The following is a 16160-nucleotide window of genomic DNA, read 5'->3' on the forward strand; positions in this document are numbered from 1 at the left end:
CTATTATTAATTCAGAAGTTATTTTTTATTGTTTTCCTACGGGGAAAATGGAGGCATCTATTTGGATCGAGGAATTCATTGGAGGGATTTTAGTGTAAGATTGTTGCCCGACAGATAAGAAACAAAGTGAATATTTAGGGGTGAGGCATTTATTTTAAGGAGACATCTATTGGAGCTTTTTTTTCCCTGGGGGTAAAGATGGCGACATTTATTTGGGATGAGATGTTTATTTATTTGAAGAGCCAGCAATTTGACAGGAGTACTTTAATGTATGTTTGTGAAAAGGGTGGAGCTTTTACCTGAGGAATTTTTGGGGGAAATTTATTGAAGGTGGGGTATTATAAGGGTCAGAAATTTGAGAAGAGGATTTTATTTGTAAAACTGTGTAAGGTTGAAGCTCTGAGGGGGACAAGAAGCTATCTATTTTGGGGTCAGGTTTGTATGTTTTCAGTGTATTTTTACTCTGAAAAGTCATTTGAGTCAGTAAAGGTTTTCACAAATTTCTGTTTGGAAATGCAAACAAATCGGCGGTGGAACACACAATGTGACTCAACCGCAGAATGTCCAGAACGACACAACTGTGACTTTAGATGTTTGCGCAAACTGGATATGACGCATTCATGATTGCAGGTATTCCTTTTTAAATAATCTAAAAGTACATCATGATTGGACGGAACCAAAAGTAATAAATATATTTGTCCATGCATGTAACTTGGCAATAAGTTAAGAAGTTGAAACCTTTTCATTTAAATTACAATTTAGTTTTTTTCCAAAGTGAAACTATGGTATTTACTGTATTTTATATTGCATAGTTTCTATTTTACTTTTGTATGTGTATGTATATTAGTCCCCCTGTTATGCTTTGTGTCTCCTACATATGTAATCATACAAACTTAAAGAAAAAGAACAAGTTTTTGGAGTTTTAAAAAATTGGCCAAAACTTATTCTGCTGGCTTTTTGTTCAATTTATCTTTCGATACATTTAACAACCTGTTATGTAATTTACTAATACAATATATCAAATATATTTAAATCTTATTACTTAAAATAAGTCTAATAAAACTAATTACAAAATGAGATTATTGAACAATATAAATATTTAAACTATCCATCCATCCATTATCTGAGCCGCTTCTCCTCACTGGGGTCGCGGGCGTGCTGGAGCCTATCCCAGCTGTCATCGGGCAGGAGGCGGGGTACACCCCGAACTGGTTGCCAGCCAATCGCAGGGCACATAGAAACAAACAACCATTCACCCCTACGGGCAATTTAGAGTTGTCAATTAACCTACCATGCATATTTTTGGGATGTGGGAGGAAACCGGAGTGCCTGGAGAAAACCCACGCAGGCACGGGGAGAACATGCAAACTCCACACAGGCGGGGAATATTTAAACTAACCAATTTTGGGGGAGGAAATGAGCTAAACCAGCGCATCAAATAGTTTATTTTGAAATACTTCATTCTAATTTTTATGTTTTCATATAGAATTAGAATTGAATTATGATCAACCAATTAATAAAATAATAAATGTTAAGTGTATAAGTAAAATTGCTGTTTACTCATATATTCTAATGGATCAATTTAATTAAAAATCTACAAATTTAATGAGTCAAACAAAAACAAATACATTTTATTTAACTCATTTTGGACTAAAGACTGAGAACTGCCATGTTTCAAATAATTTTCTGGCATTTATTTTACATGGTGGCCTGGTGGACACTGTTAAGTACACTAAATCCACAACATCAGTCAATTTGTTCAGTGTCATTTCCTGTAGGTTGGTTTTGAAAAGAGCAAACAGCTGTTTAGTTCAGTTTCCTGGGAGTTTAAAAGAAAAAAGAAAAGAGAAAATAAATACAAAATAAAAAAATCAATGGGAGTCAAAGTTATCAGGACGTCCTGTTTGCGCTGAGGCGTCACCAATGTCCGGACGGAACACTCTGCATTCCTACAGTGGCGGAAAGGCATCAATAAGTCAGCGTGGTTTACTTGCTGTCAGTGCCCGTGGTCCGAGTCCGAGTCGCTGTAGTTGGGCACCAGGGAGCCCAAACTTGCCGCACTTGCGTCCTGCTCAGTAGTAACGACTTCCCGTGACGACGATGACAACGGCGCTTCCTGGGGGTCCGACTTCCTGCGGATTAGGGGGGTCCGTGAGGGTCCCAGAGCTTTGGCCACGGCCGCCTCTTTGCCCTGCAGTCCCAACTTGTGGAGCAGACCCCCGGAGGTGGTGGTGGTGGTGGTGGTACCCCCTGGAGTGGAGTTGAACCACGAGCGTGAGGAGATCTCCTGGCGTTTGCTGCGCTGCTTGTCGTCGTACGCTGTTGGGTCACAGGGTTCGAGTCATTTGAGTGCTTTGTAAGTGCAAAAAACAATGAATCAACGTAGACATCCAGTGACATCCTGCGTTATCGCGGATTTTCACTCGATTGTTTTTTATGGGTTTTTAAAGTACCTCAAGATATGAGTTTAATTCGTTCTATGACCACGCTCAAAACACTTGTCTCCCAAATCATCTTTCCCCATTAAAATGAATGGAAATGTAATTCATCTATTACAGCCTCCCCAAAAGCCTTAACAATTTGTTTGGAAATGAAATAGTAATTTCTTTTCCCCACAGAGAAGAGAGAATAAATGCCTGTGAGTATTGTTTCATGCTGTGTTTGTGTTGCTGCGCCGCTCCTCCGTGTGTGTTAAAGTAGCAGCTGTTGGAAGGTTTATCATTACCATAACATAACATAAAAAAAAAACTAAATCGGTCTAGCTGTAGGCTTTAAGGGACCGCTGGTAAAATTGACAAAATGAGTTTAAAATGGAGGCTCTGGATCCAAAATGTCAACCCTCCTGTGTGTTTTGAAACTCACAGTCTGGCGTCTGGAAGCTGAGCAACGCCGCCAGCCTCATGTCCTCGGCGCGCTCGGGCAGCAGCGGGATGCTCAGGTTGGTCCTCGTCCGCACCGCATCGTCCTTCTCCTCCTTCTCCACCATCACCTTCTTCTCCGTCTGCAGCGGAAAATACAGCGGTACACCAAATTACGGCTTTTTCCAGTTATGAGCCATCACTCGGTTAATTCTTTTGCTGACACAGACTAATGACATTTCAATAACATTGGTACCCCAACGTACGACTTTTTCAAGATGGGAGCCGTTGCTCAGCTGTTTTTTTGCCTTGACAATGACTTTTGTGAGCTTCACACCACCGCTCCAGTTAAGTGGGGGGAAAAAAAAAAAAACCTTAGTTCACCAACAAATCAGTTTACAATTTTGTCTGGGAAATAATTGCTTGGGTTCATGAACTGTTTCCTGAAATACATGCGGCATGCTCACTTGTGCTTTCTCTAACAATAAACATCATTTGCTGCATAGGTCACGTTTTTTAAGGTATATTTGTTTGTTTGTTTTTTTTTGCTTGAATTAGTCCTCCATATGGCTCCCACGAAAGCTAAAGTGCAATTGATTGTGTGACTAACACTCGCAGAAAGACAGCTACAAGGCACTCTTCTCAGGAGGACATGTCATTCAAAAGTACAACACACCAATGTACAACAGTGCGCGCGTGTGTGTGTGTGTGTGTCCGTCTGTAACTTTCAGCTTAACTCATTCACTGCCATTGACAGACTCAGAATTCAAATATCCATGTGAACTGGGAAGGTTGGCAGTGATTAAAAGGGAACTAAACTCCCAAATTATTTTGGCAAGAATAGGTTCCATGCGCCGGCAATAGTCAAAACATGTCACTTTCATTAATATTGTATTTGTGGAATAAGAAACAAACAGGCTAATTAATCAACTCCAGGAGGCGGCCATGCTTGGAGAAATTGTCGCCCTGTAGCGATGACGAAGCACCAGCAGAGGGTTCCCTGCAGTGCTCCCACAGCACTCACTTGAACCGTGTCAGCTGCATCCATCACCATTCAAACTTTGCAGTGTTAAGCCTGACTTGTCAAAAATGCATCACTAGGAAGTGAGAACTGCTCAAAGGTAAATGTGCAGATTCATTTTTGCCCATTTAGCTGCTTTTGAAAAGTACCCCTTTAATTACACTTCTTGAAACCAGTTTCATTATGTACATTCTATTTGCTTATGTTTTATATTTACATTTTACAAGACAGTTCTATTTTTCTTTCAAAAAAGGTGGCGGATTTTTTTGAACGTATGAATAGAATTTCTATTCATTTCAAAGGGAAACATTAATTTGAGCGATTCGAGACGATCTTGTTCATTTGTTTATATGTGCCGTGCAATTGGCTGGCGACCGGTTCAGGGTGTACCCCACCTCTCAGCTGGGATAGGCTCCAGCACGCATAAGTCAAGACATCTGGAGTCAGAGTTCGGTAGCCGTGTTTCAAAGGCCAGAGAAAGGCGGCACAGGCGGTGTTACCCTGAACTTCCTGCGCAGGGCACTGTTGATCTGGAAGTCATCCTTCCATGCGGCCTGGTGGTCCTGGAGCTCCAGTAGTGAGGGCAAAGCCTTGTTCAGCTTCTCCTTGTCCTTCCCGCCGTGGTCCAGCTTGAACATGGCGTCCGTCTCCAGCTTCTCCTTCTCTTCACGCTCTGGTGCGGGACACACGGCAACGACATTCACGTTCATTATTTTCATCTTTCCTTCCTTGCCTCCTCCATTTGCATCGTTCTGATGTTCCAACTTCTTCGGTTTTGTGTCCTCTTTCCATCCTCCTCATCTTTCCTTCCCTGAACTTCCTTACAACTGTTCTGTCCTCTTATATTACTTTCTTCCTTCTCATCCTATTTGTCTTTCCTTCCTTTCCTCCTCTCCTGTCATTCCTTTTTTCTTCTTATTTGTCCATTTTTCCTTCCATGTCCATTTCCTTCCTTCCTCCTCCTCATCCTAATTCTCCTTCTGTCTTCCCCTCAAATCTAATTTTGTCATTCCTCCCATCCCTTCCTTCCTTGCTGTCTTCTTTCTTTCCTGCTCATCTGCCTCCCTCCTCCATATCAGTCTTGTCTTCCTTCCTTTCTTTAGTCTGTCCTTCATCTTTCCTTTTTCCTACTCATCTTTGTGCCATCCTTCCTTAATGTCCGCTTTTCTTCTCTTCAGTCTTTTTCTCTTTCCTTGTCATCTCTCTTCTGTCCTTTTCCTTTCCTGCCATCTTACTTTTGTTAATCCTCCTATCCTCCGTACCATCCCTTTACGTACCCCTTCTCCTGTCCGTAACTCCATGCCATCCTCATTCTCTCATGTGTATGCTGTCCTTTCGTCACTCTTAACTTCTTTCAGTCTTTTCTTCCCATGTCTTTTTTCCTACCTTCTTTTCTTGGCTCTGACCGTTCTGTTTTTTCTTCCTTACACGCAGGAGGAAAGGGAGGGAGGGATGAAGAGTTTTCTCTCTTGCCTCGCTCATTCCTTCCATCCCATCTTTCTGCTGTCTTGTCCTTCCTTCCTTTTCTCCTCGCCCCTGTACTCCTTTCTCATGCTTTCAACACATGCGTCAAACTATTATTGGAAGTGCTACTCAAATACCGGTGGTGAGTATCTGCTCGTTGTCGGCCATGTCCCATCGCTCCTCCTTCCTGCTGGCGCCGCTGACGATGACATAGTCGCAGGCGGCCGGGTCCGTCTGCATCTCGATGTGGTTGACGCACAGGTGGCACTTCATCCGGAACCTGCCAACAGTGAGGGCTTTAAATCTTGATTACAGTTAAGCCCCATACCACACTTGGTTTACACTCACCTGTAGATTGGAGTGGTGAAGTAGTTGCCCACTTTCTTCTTCTCTGCATTGTATCGGACTCCTGAGCAACAAAAACAAGCAACGGTGAGGACAGAGTGAGTTCAGATAAAGCAGGATGGACATCAATATTGTACGCACCCATGCCGATGTGGTTCTTGCAGCCGTCACACCAGATGTTGTACGGCATTTCAAACCTGTGCACCCAAAAACAACATTAACAAGATTTCAAATCACAGATGCAGCAATTCATCACTTTTTCCCATGACAGTCAACATTGGAGTCAGGGAGCACCAGTGAGTAAACAGATCCTGCGGATGGATCTTACAGAGTAAAGTTGTAATTTAAAAAAATTTAAACATAGTCTTTCAATGAATTATTTCATCATAACTTAATACCATTTTTATGAGAAAAATGGGGAAGAATATGACAAGAATAAAGTTTTTTTTAGGGAAAGTTGGTAGTAATGATCTGGGGTGACCATATGATAATGATATATATATATATAAAAAAAAGGATCTGGTTAAGTACAAACCTGATGATGAGGATGCCCTGGGACAGCTTCCTTGCACGCTCCCGCAGGGCGTGTGTTTTGTGGTATCCATTGAGAGAGCCGTGCTGAGCATGGGAAAGGGGGAAAAAAATTACCAACTTGCACCAAAAACATGGGAGAAAAAACACCATCATCATCATCATCATCATCGTTATCAGCAGACACACCTTAGCCGGATCGAAGTCCGGTGGATAGTACTTGTTTGTTCCTTTTCGTTCTCCCTGCAAGACAACACAAGAGAGTTTGTTGTGTTGGAAAACAACATCGTTTGAATGTAGCATGACAACCATCTCACCATTTTGACGATGAGACCGCTGCACGGCTCGCAGAGTCAATCTATGTTTGGAAATAAAATAAGCAAAGATGTGACTAACAGTGAACCGCAAGGTGCCTAGAAAGGTGCTCTGCGGTGCACCGTTTAGGACGACAAACTCAAAATATAACTTAGTACAAATTATGTAGACTGTGTAACACGTTTGATACAATTACTTGGTGACTACTGCCTACTTTCCACTATATATGGGGATTGCTATGATATGCTGCTACATATTTAACTAATGTGTGCATTTCTGCCTTTGGCAGCACGCTAACTCAAAGGTTAACACGAAATGACATAAATGAAGGGACTTACTTACTTTGACAAAATGTGTATTATATGGTGATAACAAGAGTGTTATTCAAAGAGAATGTAACACAAATGAAACGTTTAAACATAGAGTCTGGGTGGCATTTAACATCAACTAGCTAGCAAAGTGAACCAACATGCTAACTGACGTCGTGACGCGATTGAAACCCAAATCCAATCTTATTTTCGAGCCGCACAACCACTTGTATGACTCGTTAATGTGTAGGTTAAAAGTTTAACTTCAAATGTTAAGATGAAATACTTACAAATGCTGCTGTAAACACGGACGACGATCGGCGGTCACCAGAGATGTTTTGCTGAACGAAGATTGTCGCGGCTAACTTAGCTTTAGCTACGAAGTCCTTCAAACGACACGAAAAGTCCCCGAAAAAAAACCCGAGGCAGATTTAGAGATGGAGACCGAGAGACTTTTCCATATTACTAGTGTGTTCAATTCAACTAAAGTAAATGCTGAACGTTTAGAAACGGGAAGGTTTTGTGATTTGCAGCCGCCGTAAATTGTGCATTGTCGCAAATATGAGCATCTCAAAACAGTTTTATTCTTCCCCTTATATATATATATATATACATGACACATGTCAAACTGATATTTTAATAGTAATAACTACAGGCAGTACTGTGTGAACTGTCGTAACTACGAGCATCTCCAAAATAGTACAAGTCTTGCGTTTTTTTAAACCACGGTGTGACATTATGATGTAATGTGACTACAACGACCAAGATGATCATGGACACGCATTTACGTACAATTGTAGCAATATGGATGAGGAATTTGACTTGTTGCCGCCGTAAATTGCTATATATTGTCGCAACAGCGAACGTCTCATAAAAGGCATAAATGCGTTGCGTTTTTAAGCCGTCAAGTGGCGTTGTAATAGTAAATAGTGTATGGATAACATTACCAAGATGATCGCGCACTTAAAATAACGTGTAATTGTAGTAATAATACGTCTATGGCCTCACTTCTTCGCCAAACATCTCTGGTGAGTGACGTAACACCCCATAAGAGAGGATTGTGGGAAGACATGGCGTCGAGCGGGACGACGTGTTGATAACCACAGAAGAGGTAATTGTCTCCAAACAGTGCCGGGTTCCAGTATACCGAAGCCGGTTAACGATGGAGGGTGACACTCGGCCGCACAAGCGCTACATCTGCTCATTTCCGGCGTGCGCGGCGGCCTACAACAAGCAGTGGAAGCTGGACGCCCATCTGTGCTCGCACACGGGCGTCAGGCCGCACGCGTGTCCGCAAGACGGCTGCGAGAAGTCCTTCTCCAGCCCCTACCACCTGAGCCGCCACCAGCTCACCCACAGCGGCCTGCGCCCCTTTCCGTGCGCGGTGGCAGGCTGCGCGGAAGCCTTCACCACCAACTCCAACCGCGCGCGGCACTGCGACCGCGTCCACTCAGGCGCGGCGGAGACGATGCCCTACGTGTGCACGGCGGCCGAGTGCGGCGCCGCGTTCAAGAAGCACCGGCAGCTCAAGGCCCACATGAGCGAGCGCCACACACACGCTCCCGCGTACGCTTGCGCGCACGACGGCTGCGACATGCGCTTCAGCTTTCCGAGCCGCCTCAAGCGACACCTCAAGGTCAGTGGTTGAAAGTTGGGCTTGGCGAGTACCGATACCGGCCTTATTTCAAGGTACCGGCTACTTATACGAAAATAAATAAATAGAAATTACATTAAGTCCTCCTCGTCAGTAGTTGGCGCTAAACTGCAACGGTTTGACACAGTGGCAAATCATCATGTGTCAGAAAGAAAGGCCTGTTCCCAATTATTTCATTGCATTAATTTGAAATTCATTCATTTTCTGTACCGCTTATCCTCACTAGGGTCATGGGTGTGCTGGAGCCTATCCCAGCTATCTTTTGGGAGAGAGGCGGGGTACATCCTGAACGGGTCGCCAGCCAATCGCAGGGCTCATATAAAACAACCATTCACACCTAAAGGCAATTTAGAGTCTTCAATGAACTTAGCATGCATGTTTTTCGGTTGTGGGAGGAAAGCGGAATACCCAGACAAAACCCACGCAGACACGGGGAGAACATGCAAACTCCACACTAGCGATGCCGGATTTGAACCCGGGTCCTCAGAACTGTGAGGCAGATGTGCTCACCAGTCGTCCACCATTAAACAACAAAATGTTCAACCAAACCATGTATTTTTATTTTACAAAAGTGCTAGCTTAATGCTAACATAATGCAAATGGCATAGATAGGCTAACTTGTTTTTTTTAGTATTTTAATTGGTATACTGTGTATTGTGGATTTTCACCCACTGCAGGTGGTTGTGGAATGTACACCCCCAAATGGCGGTTCACTGTAATTCAACTAGTTCATAGTTTAGTATCTGTACTTCAACTTAAAGGGGAATTAAACCCTAGGATGTTCTTTTCATTAATCTATTCTATGTGCCCCCACTAGTCTAAACACGTTATTCTGATTAATATTGTGTTTGTGGAATAATAATTATTTACAATTTTAATAATCTTTTCAACCATCTCAGTGGGCAGCCATTTTTGGGTTTATTTCTCTCTCTGCTGTCCACTGAAAATGTGGAAAGCAATGGTGCCTAATTAGCTGATGTGCAAGCCACGTGGGTCCACCGAGATGGTTGAAAATTGTAAATGCTTAATCAGAATACTATGTTTAGACTAGTGGGGGAACATAGAAGATATTGAAAAAATTCCAGGATTTAATTCCCCTTTAAGTACAAAATGTAACCACTTTTTCCACCTCTGCCCAAGGTGCACCAAGGCTACCCCTGCAACCACGCAGGCTGCACCTTCACAGGGTCCACGTGGACCGAGTACGTGAGGCACCGCAAGGAGCAGCACCGACCCAAAGTGTCATGTCAGGAGTGTGGCAAGGCTTTCAAGGATGCTTGGTTCCTGGAGCAGCACCGGCGCGTGCATGCCGACACACGACTGGTGTACCGGTGCCCGCGCGACGCGTGTGACCGCTCCTTCACCACCACCTTCAACCTGCAGAGCCACCTGCGGGCCTTCCACGACGAGCTGCGACCCTTCGCCTGCGACCACCCGGATTGCGACCGGACCTTCGCCATGAAGCAGAGTCTACAGCGGCACCGCGTTGTGCATGACCCGCAGCGGAAGAAGATGACACGGCCCAAGAAGTCGCTGGCGTCCCGGTTGAGCGGATTCAGCGACAAGATGGCAAAAGGGCGGCTGAGCGAGTCCCGGAAGTCCCCCGGGCCGGTGGAGCTGGTCCACCTCCTGCAGGACACGGCTCTGCTAGGTGGACCCCCTCAGGAGCTGTCCCCACTCATGCTGTAGAAGAACTGTTGCTAAAAAAAATAAAATTCTCTGAACAGGCACATTTTCATACACTGAGTGCGGCTGTTTTGTACAGCACGCATTATGTTCAATCATATTGGAGTTAAACTGAGCAAAATGGGTTGGGTTTTGTCTCAAATATACTTTCAGAAATAAATTAATGTGGACAAACTGTTAATGAGTGATGCCTTCATTTATATTATATTTTTGTACGTAGGTCCTCCAAATGTTTAATAGCAAGACCAATGGCTAACTCTTGTTTATTAGCACCAGTTAATGATTAACTTTAGCTTGCTTACTGTGGAAAATGTTTACAAGCATGTTCACTTGTTACTAGGTGTAAAGAAGTGCATTCACCATGTTCATCGGCGAGTACTCTGTTTTATAGCTTGGGCACTGGCTAATGCTAGCATCTTAGCTGGCTACTGGTTCATTATTGATTAGCATGTTCACTGGCTAACAATTGTTTATTAGCATGTTAAGTGGCTAGTGTGTTTAGTAGTGCATTAAACTATGGGGAGAGAATTTTCTCATATTTACACAAATATATCCGTGATTTACTTGTTTTCTAGATCAACAAATATGTCACTGATTTACACGTTTTTCAGATCAACAAATATATCCGTTATTTACATTTTTTTTAATGCTGTGTGTGCATTTATCATGACTTATTATCATAAATGGCGTGTTATCATTACATAACACGCCGCCAACGAGCTGCTCGGGCCGACTTCAAAATAAAAGACTGACGTAAAATAGACATCAATGCTTTGGATTTAAAATAATGAAATAAAATACTTATACTCTCCGTTATATGGCAACGAGTCCACCGCTAAGAGAAAAAAAAGCACCGTGCCAGGAAGCTTCTGAAGTTGCATTACATAATAAAGCTAATTTTAAACCTCTATATAGTTCTCTTATTGACTCCAATTTCATATTTTTAAAAAATAAATCCCTGAGTTATTCCAGAACCAAACCAGTTGGGGACACCAGACCACCCCAGGACTCCCAACTAAACCATGTTCATAAAAATCTAAAATCTAGCTGCATGTTGGTGGGTATGTTTATTACCAGGTTCACTGGCTAATCTACATGAAGTAGTGTGTCCCAATAGTGTGTGTTTATTAGCCCTGTATGAAACTTTTGAATTGAGGGCACAGGGAGCTGATTTAATGGAAGGTTACTTAGACATCACATTAGTCGACAGAAAATGTTTTGGAAGGAGGTACTTAAAAAAAAAAAATTTAAAAAAAATTTAAAAAATTGTCATTGGACGAAGTGTGTACAATGTGATCCATGAGCGTCCAATCAGATCGAGTAGAAGAACGTTCAAGTTTCCACCAAGTCTTCTTTGATCTTTCAGATAAAGCTTCTACTATGCTAGCATCTGTGCTAAGCTGCCATTGTGGCTCATCATGGTTCACTTAGCAGTGATCCTGTTTCACAAAAATAATTGCAAATGTCCAGATGCTTTAAAGCGGTAAATCACGTTGCCATGGTGACATTGTCATTGTCATTTTCATCGGGATCTTCCAGCTCGGCCGCCCACACTTGTACGCGGCCCTCGCTGGCGGTGAGGAGGCGCGTCTGCGTAGGGTGGAAGGACAAAGACTGGACCACAGCTTTGCCCACAGGAAGCTTCAGCGACAAACAACCCTGACACACACACAGGCCACAACATAAACAAAGACGTTAGTATCAAAGTCCACAAGTTATAGCAAGGATAGAATGGTATGTTTATGAATATGTTAACTGGCCAATGTGTGTTTATTAGCATGTGCAATGTGGATGCCTTCACTACACACTAAAATGCTAAAAATAAAGCAACAATAGTGTCACATTTGCTGAACTCATTTTTCTATTAGCTATTGGCTTATTATTAACCTCCACCAAGTCCCAGAAGTAGACATGTCCATCCTCAGAGCAGCTCAGCACGTGAGTGTCTTTGCTGGACAGACAGCACTCAAGCTTGTATCCCTTCATCGTGTGTCCAGTGTACCTGGCGCACAAACACACAATTCAAGACGGCCATCCCCAATGAGTCTGTCTTTAAGATGGACGCTACTCACTCTCCCAGCATTTCTCCCGTGCTCTTATCCAGCAATCTGACTGTGGAGTCCAGACTGGAGCTGAGCGTGCACTGGCCATCCTGACTGAAGCATACACATGTGATGGGACCTGACCAAAACACACAAACAATGACACAACCAACGACATACAACAAGAAGACAACAAAGATGTCTGACTGTTGAGGAAGTCCACGTGAAGTTGTCCCATCCTCAGGTCGTAACGTCTCACTTGGCCGTCCACAGACCTGAATGCAATCATCAACAATGTCAAGAACGACAACAACAACAACAAAAAGCAACCAATAAAGTTTCTGTAAATGCAATACAAGAAAATTGAACTTTAACCGGGTTGTGCTTACAACTAGATGAGCCATACAATTGATTAAATGTCAATTACGTACACCAAGGCTTGTATTTAATGTGTGCACTGGCCAACGATTAAAGTATATTAATGTGTTTACTAGTTAATGATTTCCACTGGCTAATGTACTGTTTTTTTGTAACTGTACTTTTATTTGACAATGAATAACGTCTTTTTACACTTGACATTAGGAAATGTTACAACGTGACTTAAAAAAAATATTGCTTTTACAGTTAATATAATAATGTCACAGTTAGACCCTGCAACAGATTATTATTGTTTCCTACAGGAAAACTAAGCATTATTATAAGTTTTTTGTATGGACTGTCGTTGGACTTTGTCCTTAATAAAGTGAGCGGTGCAAGGTTACTGACCCGGTGAGGATCTCGTGTTTGGACACCTTCAGGCTACTGACGCTGTCCCGGGCCTCGTCCAAAACTTGGATGGGTTCGTTCTTACGGGACCTGGTGTCCCAGCAGCGCACCGTCCCGTCTAAGGAGCCTGGACCAGACCAGATGGCCTCATTAACCAGCGGTCCTCGAACGCAACGGAAGCAGTTTTGTTGTGTTTTGTCTTGCCTACCAGACAGAATGACGGTGGCCTCTTCGTTGAACTGCACACAGTTGACTTTCTGCATAAAGTTTTAAAGTTAAAGAATTTCAGAATTTTTTTTAAATGTCAGAGCAAACAAAGAGAGGCGGGATGAGGCACAGACCCCGGCGTGTCCACGGAGTTTTCGAGCCACCTGACCCGTGGCCACGTCCCACAGGATCACAGTCTTGTCAGAACTGCACGAGCAGATATTACTGTTGTCAAATGACCTGCACACACAAACATTAAGACAATAAGTTAAAAATTAACAACTTTACTGAGTTGTTCACTGACTAACAAGTGTATTAGCATGTTCACTGGCTAATCATTTTATTAGTGTGGGTTCATTGGCATAAGATGCGCTGTTTTTTTGCCTAACAAACACAAAGATTATTCCCTTTTTCTGACGGTTTAAGAGCCAAAGCTTTGAGTCTAAAGTGTAGTTTTTCTCTCTGTCCCTCTGAACCGATAACTCTAAAATGCAATTTAAAAGGACACTGATTGGCCATCAGGAGACATGGTGATGTACAGTTGTGTATCATCAGCATAACTGGAAATTTATGGCATCTTTCCTGATGGCATCATCCCGCGGTAGCATGTAGAGATTAAAAAGAACTGGGCCTAAAACTGAGCCTTGAGGGACACCAAAGTTGAGTTTATAGCTCCTAGATGAATGGTTATTGGTGGCTTCATTAATAAAAAAAAATCTCTGTCGCTAAGATACGACCGAAACCAGTCAAAAATAGTGCCAGACATACCAACCACGCCTTAGCAACATTGTATATGTTCTACGTTCGATGGCGAATGTTAATTGTTCATTATCCCGTTCCACTTGTCATCATATGATTATTAAAGTATTCACTCGCAATTGTGTTTTTTTGTTTTGTTTTTTTCATGCTCACTGGGTAAAATACATTTTTGGGCATGTCCACTGGCTGACAATTAATGTGTTGTAGCATGTTCACTCTCTAACATTGTGATTACCTTATAACACTTTTTAAGAAATTATGTGGCATAATTTTGTGTGGTGACATGACATTTTTCCTTTGATGTTTAGATCCTCACCCGTCAGCATCCAGAACCTCATATCCGTGGCCGCTGTACGTCTTGAGCAGCGTCCCTCGGCTGCCGCTCCAGAGCTTCAGAGACTTGTCACCACCGCAGGAGAGCAGGTACTGACCATCCACTGACACAAAAATAACCACAAATAGGACAAATATAACAATATGATACTGGTGTAGTGAACAAGAGGACCAAACTATATTATAGATTCAATTATCACCATTGAAGCGCACTGCTCTGACGGCTCCTTGTTGACAGTCGATGGTGCGGAGAAGATGTTGAGGAAGCTGAGGAGTCTGAGGTTTGGGGAGAGGAAACGACATGGTGCATTCAACCTGCTGGGAGGAGAAACAAAAAGCCAGAAAAGGTCAAATTGCAGTAAAAAAGTGATAGAGGTCCCTTTGTTAGCGTTAGGGTACAAAAAGTCCACAATTGTTTTCTTACAACAACACAGTTGTATTTGTGGAGAAAAAAAGTTGTAATTTCCAGGAAGAATTATATTTTGAGAAGACGTCACCCTTTTACATGAAGTGTTTTACTAGTTTAGAGTAAAATGTAAACGAGAAGTCATATTTTACCCAGAAAAAAAAAGTAGTTTAGCGACAGTCAGCACTTTATGAAAAAAGGCATTTGTAATTGTTGTAAAAATGTGTATTTGAGGTAATGTACACTATTGGTTATTTTTGTAATTTACAACCTTTTTCAATATTAATAAAAGAAAATCTACAAAGCATTTTTATGAAACCGACTTCTGGCTAATTCTGGCTTTTTTAACCATGTGTACTTCATGTGTTTTATGAAATTGCATTGTCCCCTTTCAAAAATAAACTGAAACTGACTTGATAGTGCCAGCGTTTTTTTTTTACTGAAAATAAACACCCACACTGCAAAAACTCAAAATCTCTAAAAATACGACTCATTACCTTGTTTTTCGACAAATTTTACTTGTTCCAAGCTAATTTTTACTTAAATTAAGTAGACAAAAAGTTTGCTGGGGGAGTAATTTTTTTTTTTTTATACTCCACTTGCATTTTGTATTTTTTAGATGATGAGTCTAATTTAAATTTTTTTGACTAGAAATAAAATCCATCCATCCATCCATTTTCTGAGCTGCTTCTCCTCACTAGGGTCGCGGGCGTGCTGGAGCCTATCCCAGGTGTCATCGGGCAGGAATTCTTGGTAATATTTTGAGTTTTTGCAGGGCATGCCCATTTTTTTAAGCCCCAAATAAAATCTGGTGGGTTTGACCCCACCCAAATTAGGGCTGGCCTCGCCACTGGACTGTACACAAACTGGGAGTAAATGCCATATAATACTTGGAAAACATTTTACACATAAGACAAAATTCCTGTAAGAAAAAACAAGGTTTTTCTTTTCCTTTTAGTAATTTTCATCTCCGAAATTTATGAAAAGCAAGAATTCTGTAACATTTAACCCTTGTCTATGCAGTTTTAATTCCCCAGCACTTGCATGTCAAACCTTAATCGTTGCCAAGTTGTTGTAGTTATATTTCTTTTTTAAATGAAATTGGATTTTTCTTTATTATAATACATATGTTCGCCCACACAAACAATTACTTTGTTTATTACTGTAAAGAAACCAGATAATATACATTGTTCAGTCGTACTTACTCAAAAGTCGGAACTGGAGAGGTGACAAATTGAATCTCGCTGCTCTTGAAGATTTACACTTTCTTATCTCCTAGAATTTACTGCCTGCTGGCTATGGTTTTTAACGTAAAAACTACGTGGTCATATACTGCTACTTTGAATCAATGCACCTTAATTTAAGCGATGTATCCATTAGTCCGTTCAATTTTCTGCATAAAGCCATGTTTGTGCGGCCATTAGTACTACTTCCGCGGGTGGAGAGGAAATCAAGTTACGTCACTT

At 42.1% G+C, this 16160-nt stretch overlaps 3 protein-coding genes and 1 long non-coding RNA gene across 5 annotated transcripts; 2 read left to right on the forward strand and 2 right to left on the reverse strand.

The window, feature by feature from the left end:
- Positions 1-1610: 1610 nt before the first annotated feature.
- Positions 1611-7636, reverse strand: yju2b (YJU2 splicing factor homolog B). Its single transcript, XM_061770656.1, has 10 exons — positions 7133-7636; positions 6537-6577; positions 6409-6462; positions 6224-6306; positions 5830-5885; positions 5692-5752; positions 5481-5623; positions 4380-4552; positions 2863-3001; positions 1611-2319 (listed from the first exon to the last, which is right to left on the reverse strand). Exons 2-10 carry the CDS (start codon positions 6537-6539, stop codon positions 1997-1999), a joined length of 1035 nt encoding a protein of 344 aa, XP_061626640.1. The 5' UTR covers positions 6540-6577; positions 7133-7636; the 3' UTR covers positions 1611-1996.
- On the forward strand, positions 2218-3361 carry LOC133476797 (uncharacterized). The gene is made up of 2 exons (XR_009788152.1): positions 2218-2356; positions 2865-3361. It is a non-coding gene; the product is annotated as an uncharacterized LOC133476797 (long non-coding RNA).
- Positions 7637-7698: 62 nt separating the features above from the next.
- LOC133476790 (transcription factor IIIA-like) lies at positions 7699-10363 on the forward strand. Its single transcript, XM_061770655.1, has 3 exons — positions 7699-7870; positions 7972-8478; positions 9637-10363. The coding sequence occupies exons 1-3, from the start codon at positions 7841-7843 to the stop codon at positions 10183-10185; spliced, it is 1086 nt and encodes a 361-aa protein (XP_061626639.1). The 5' UTR covers positions 7699-7840; the 3' UTR covers positions 10186-10363.
- A 1073-nt stretch (positions 10364-11436) lies between these two features.
- wdr83 (WD repeat domain containing 83) lies at positions 11437-16159 on the reverse strand. 2 transcript variants are annotated; one of them, XM_061770658.1, is made up of 10 exons: positions 15900-16159; positions 14489-14603; positions 14272-14392; positions 13331-13436; positions 13198-13246; positions 12990-13116; positions 12432-12499; positions 12255-12363; positions 12070-12184; positions 11437-11841 (listed from the first exon to the last, which is right to left on the reverse strand). In XM_061770658.1, the coding sequence occupies exons 2-10, from the start codon at positions 14589-14591 to the stop codon at positions 11671-11673; spliced, it is 969 nt and encodes a 322-aa protein (XP_061626642.1). In that variant the 5' UTR covers positions 14592-14603; positions 15900-16159; the 3' UTR covers positions 11437-11670. The 2 variants fall into 2 exon arrangements, with proteins under 2 accessions (XP_061626642.1, XP_061626641.1); XM_061770657.1 differs by having other exon boundaries at positions 14489-14606.
- Between the last annotated feature and the right edge of the window lies 1 nt (position 16160).

The sequence above is a fragment of the Phyllopteryx taeniolatus genome, chromosome 4, assembly GCF_024500385.1.
Source record: "Phyllopteryx taeniolatus isolate TA_2022b chromosome 4, UOR_Ptae_1.2, whole genome shotgun sequence".
Taxonomy (NCBI): domain Eukaryota; kingdom Metazoa; phylum Chordata; class Actinopteri; order Syngnathiformes; family Syngnathidae; genus Phyllopteryx; species Phyllopteryx taeniolatus.

Coding starts and splice junctions, on each gene's coding strand:
- LOC133476790 (XM_061770655.1), top strand. CDS start 7,841: ATGGCCTCACTTCTTCGCCAAACATCTCTG. Junction 7,871..7,971: donor TTCTTCGCCAAACATCTCTG/GTGAGTGACGTA, acceptor GTCTCCAAACAG/TGCCGGGTTCCAGTATACCG. Junction 8,479..9,636: donor GCCTCAAGCGACACCTCAAG/GTCAGTGGTTGA, acceptor CCTCTGCCCAAG/GTGCACCAAGGCTACCCCTG.
- wdr83 (XM_061770658.1), bottom strand. CDS start 14,591: ATGTCGTTTCCTCTCCCCAAACCTCAGACTCCTCAGCTTCCTCAACAT. Junction 12,500..12,989: donor AAACACGAGATCCTCACCGG/GTCAGTAACCTT, acceptor GATTGCATTCAG/GTCTGTGGACGGCCAAGTGA. Junction 12,364..12,431: donor TCACGTGGACTTCCTCAACA/GTCAGACATCTT, acceptor TGTTTTGGTCAG/GTCCCATCACATGTGTATGC.
- yju2b (XM_061770656.1), bottom strand. Junction 6,307..6,408: donor CGGACTTCGATCCGGCTAAG/GTGTGTCTGCTG, acceptor TCCCATGCTCAG/CACGGCTCTCTCAATGGATA. Junction 5,886..6,223: donor CAGGGCATCCTCATCATCAG/GTTTGTACTTAA, acceptor TTGGGTGCACAG/GTTTGAAATGCCGTACAACA.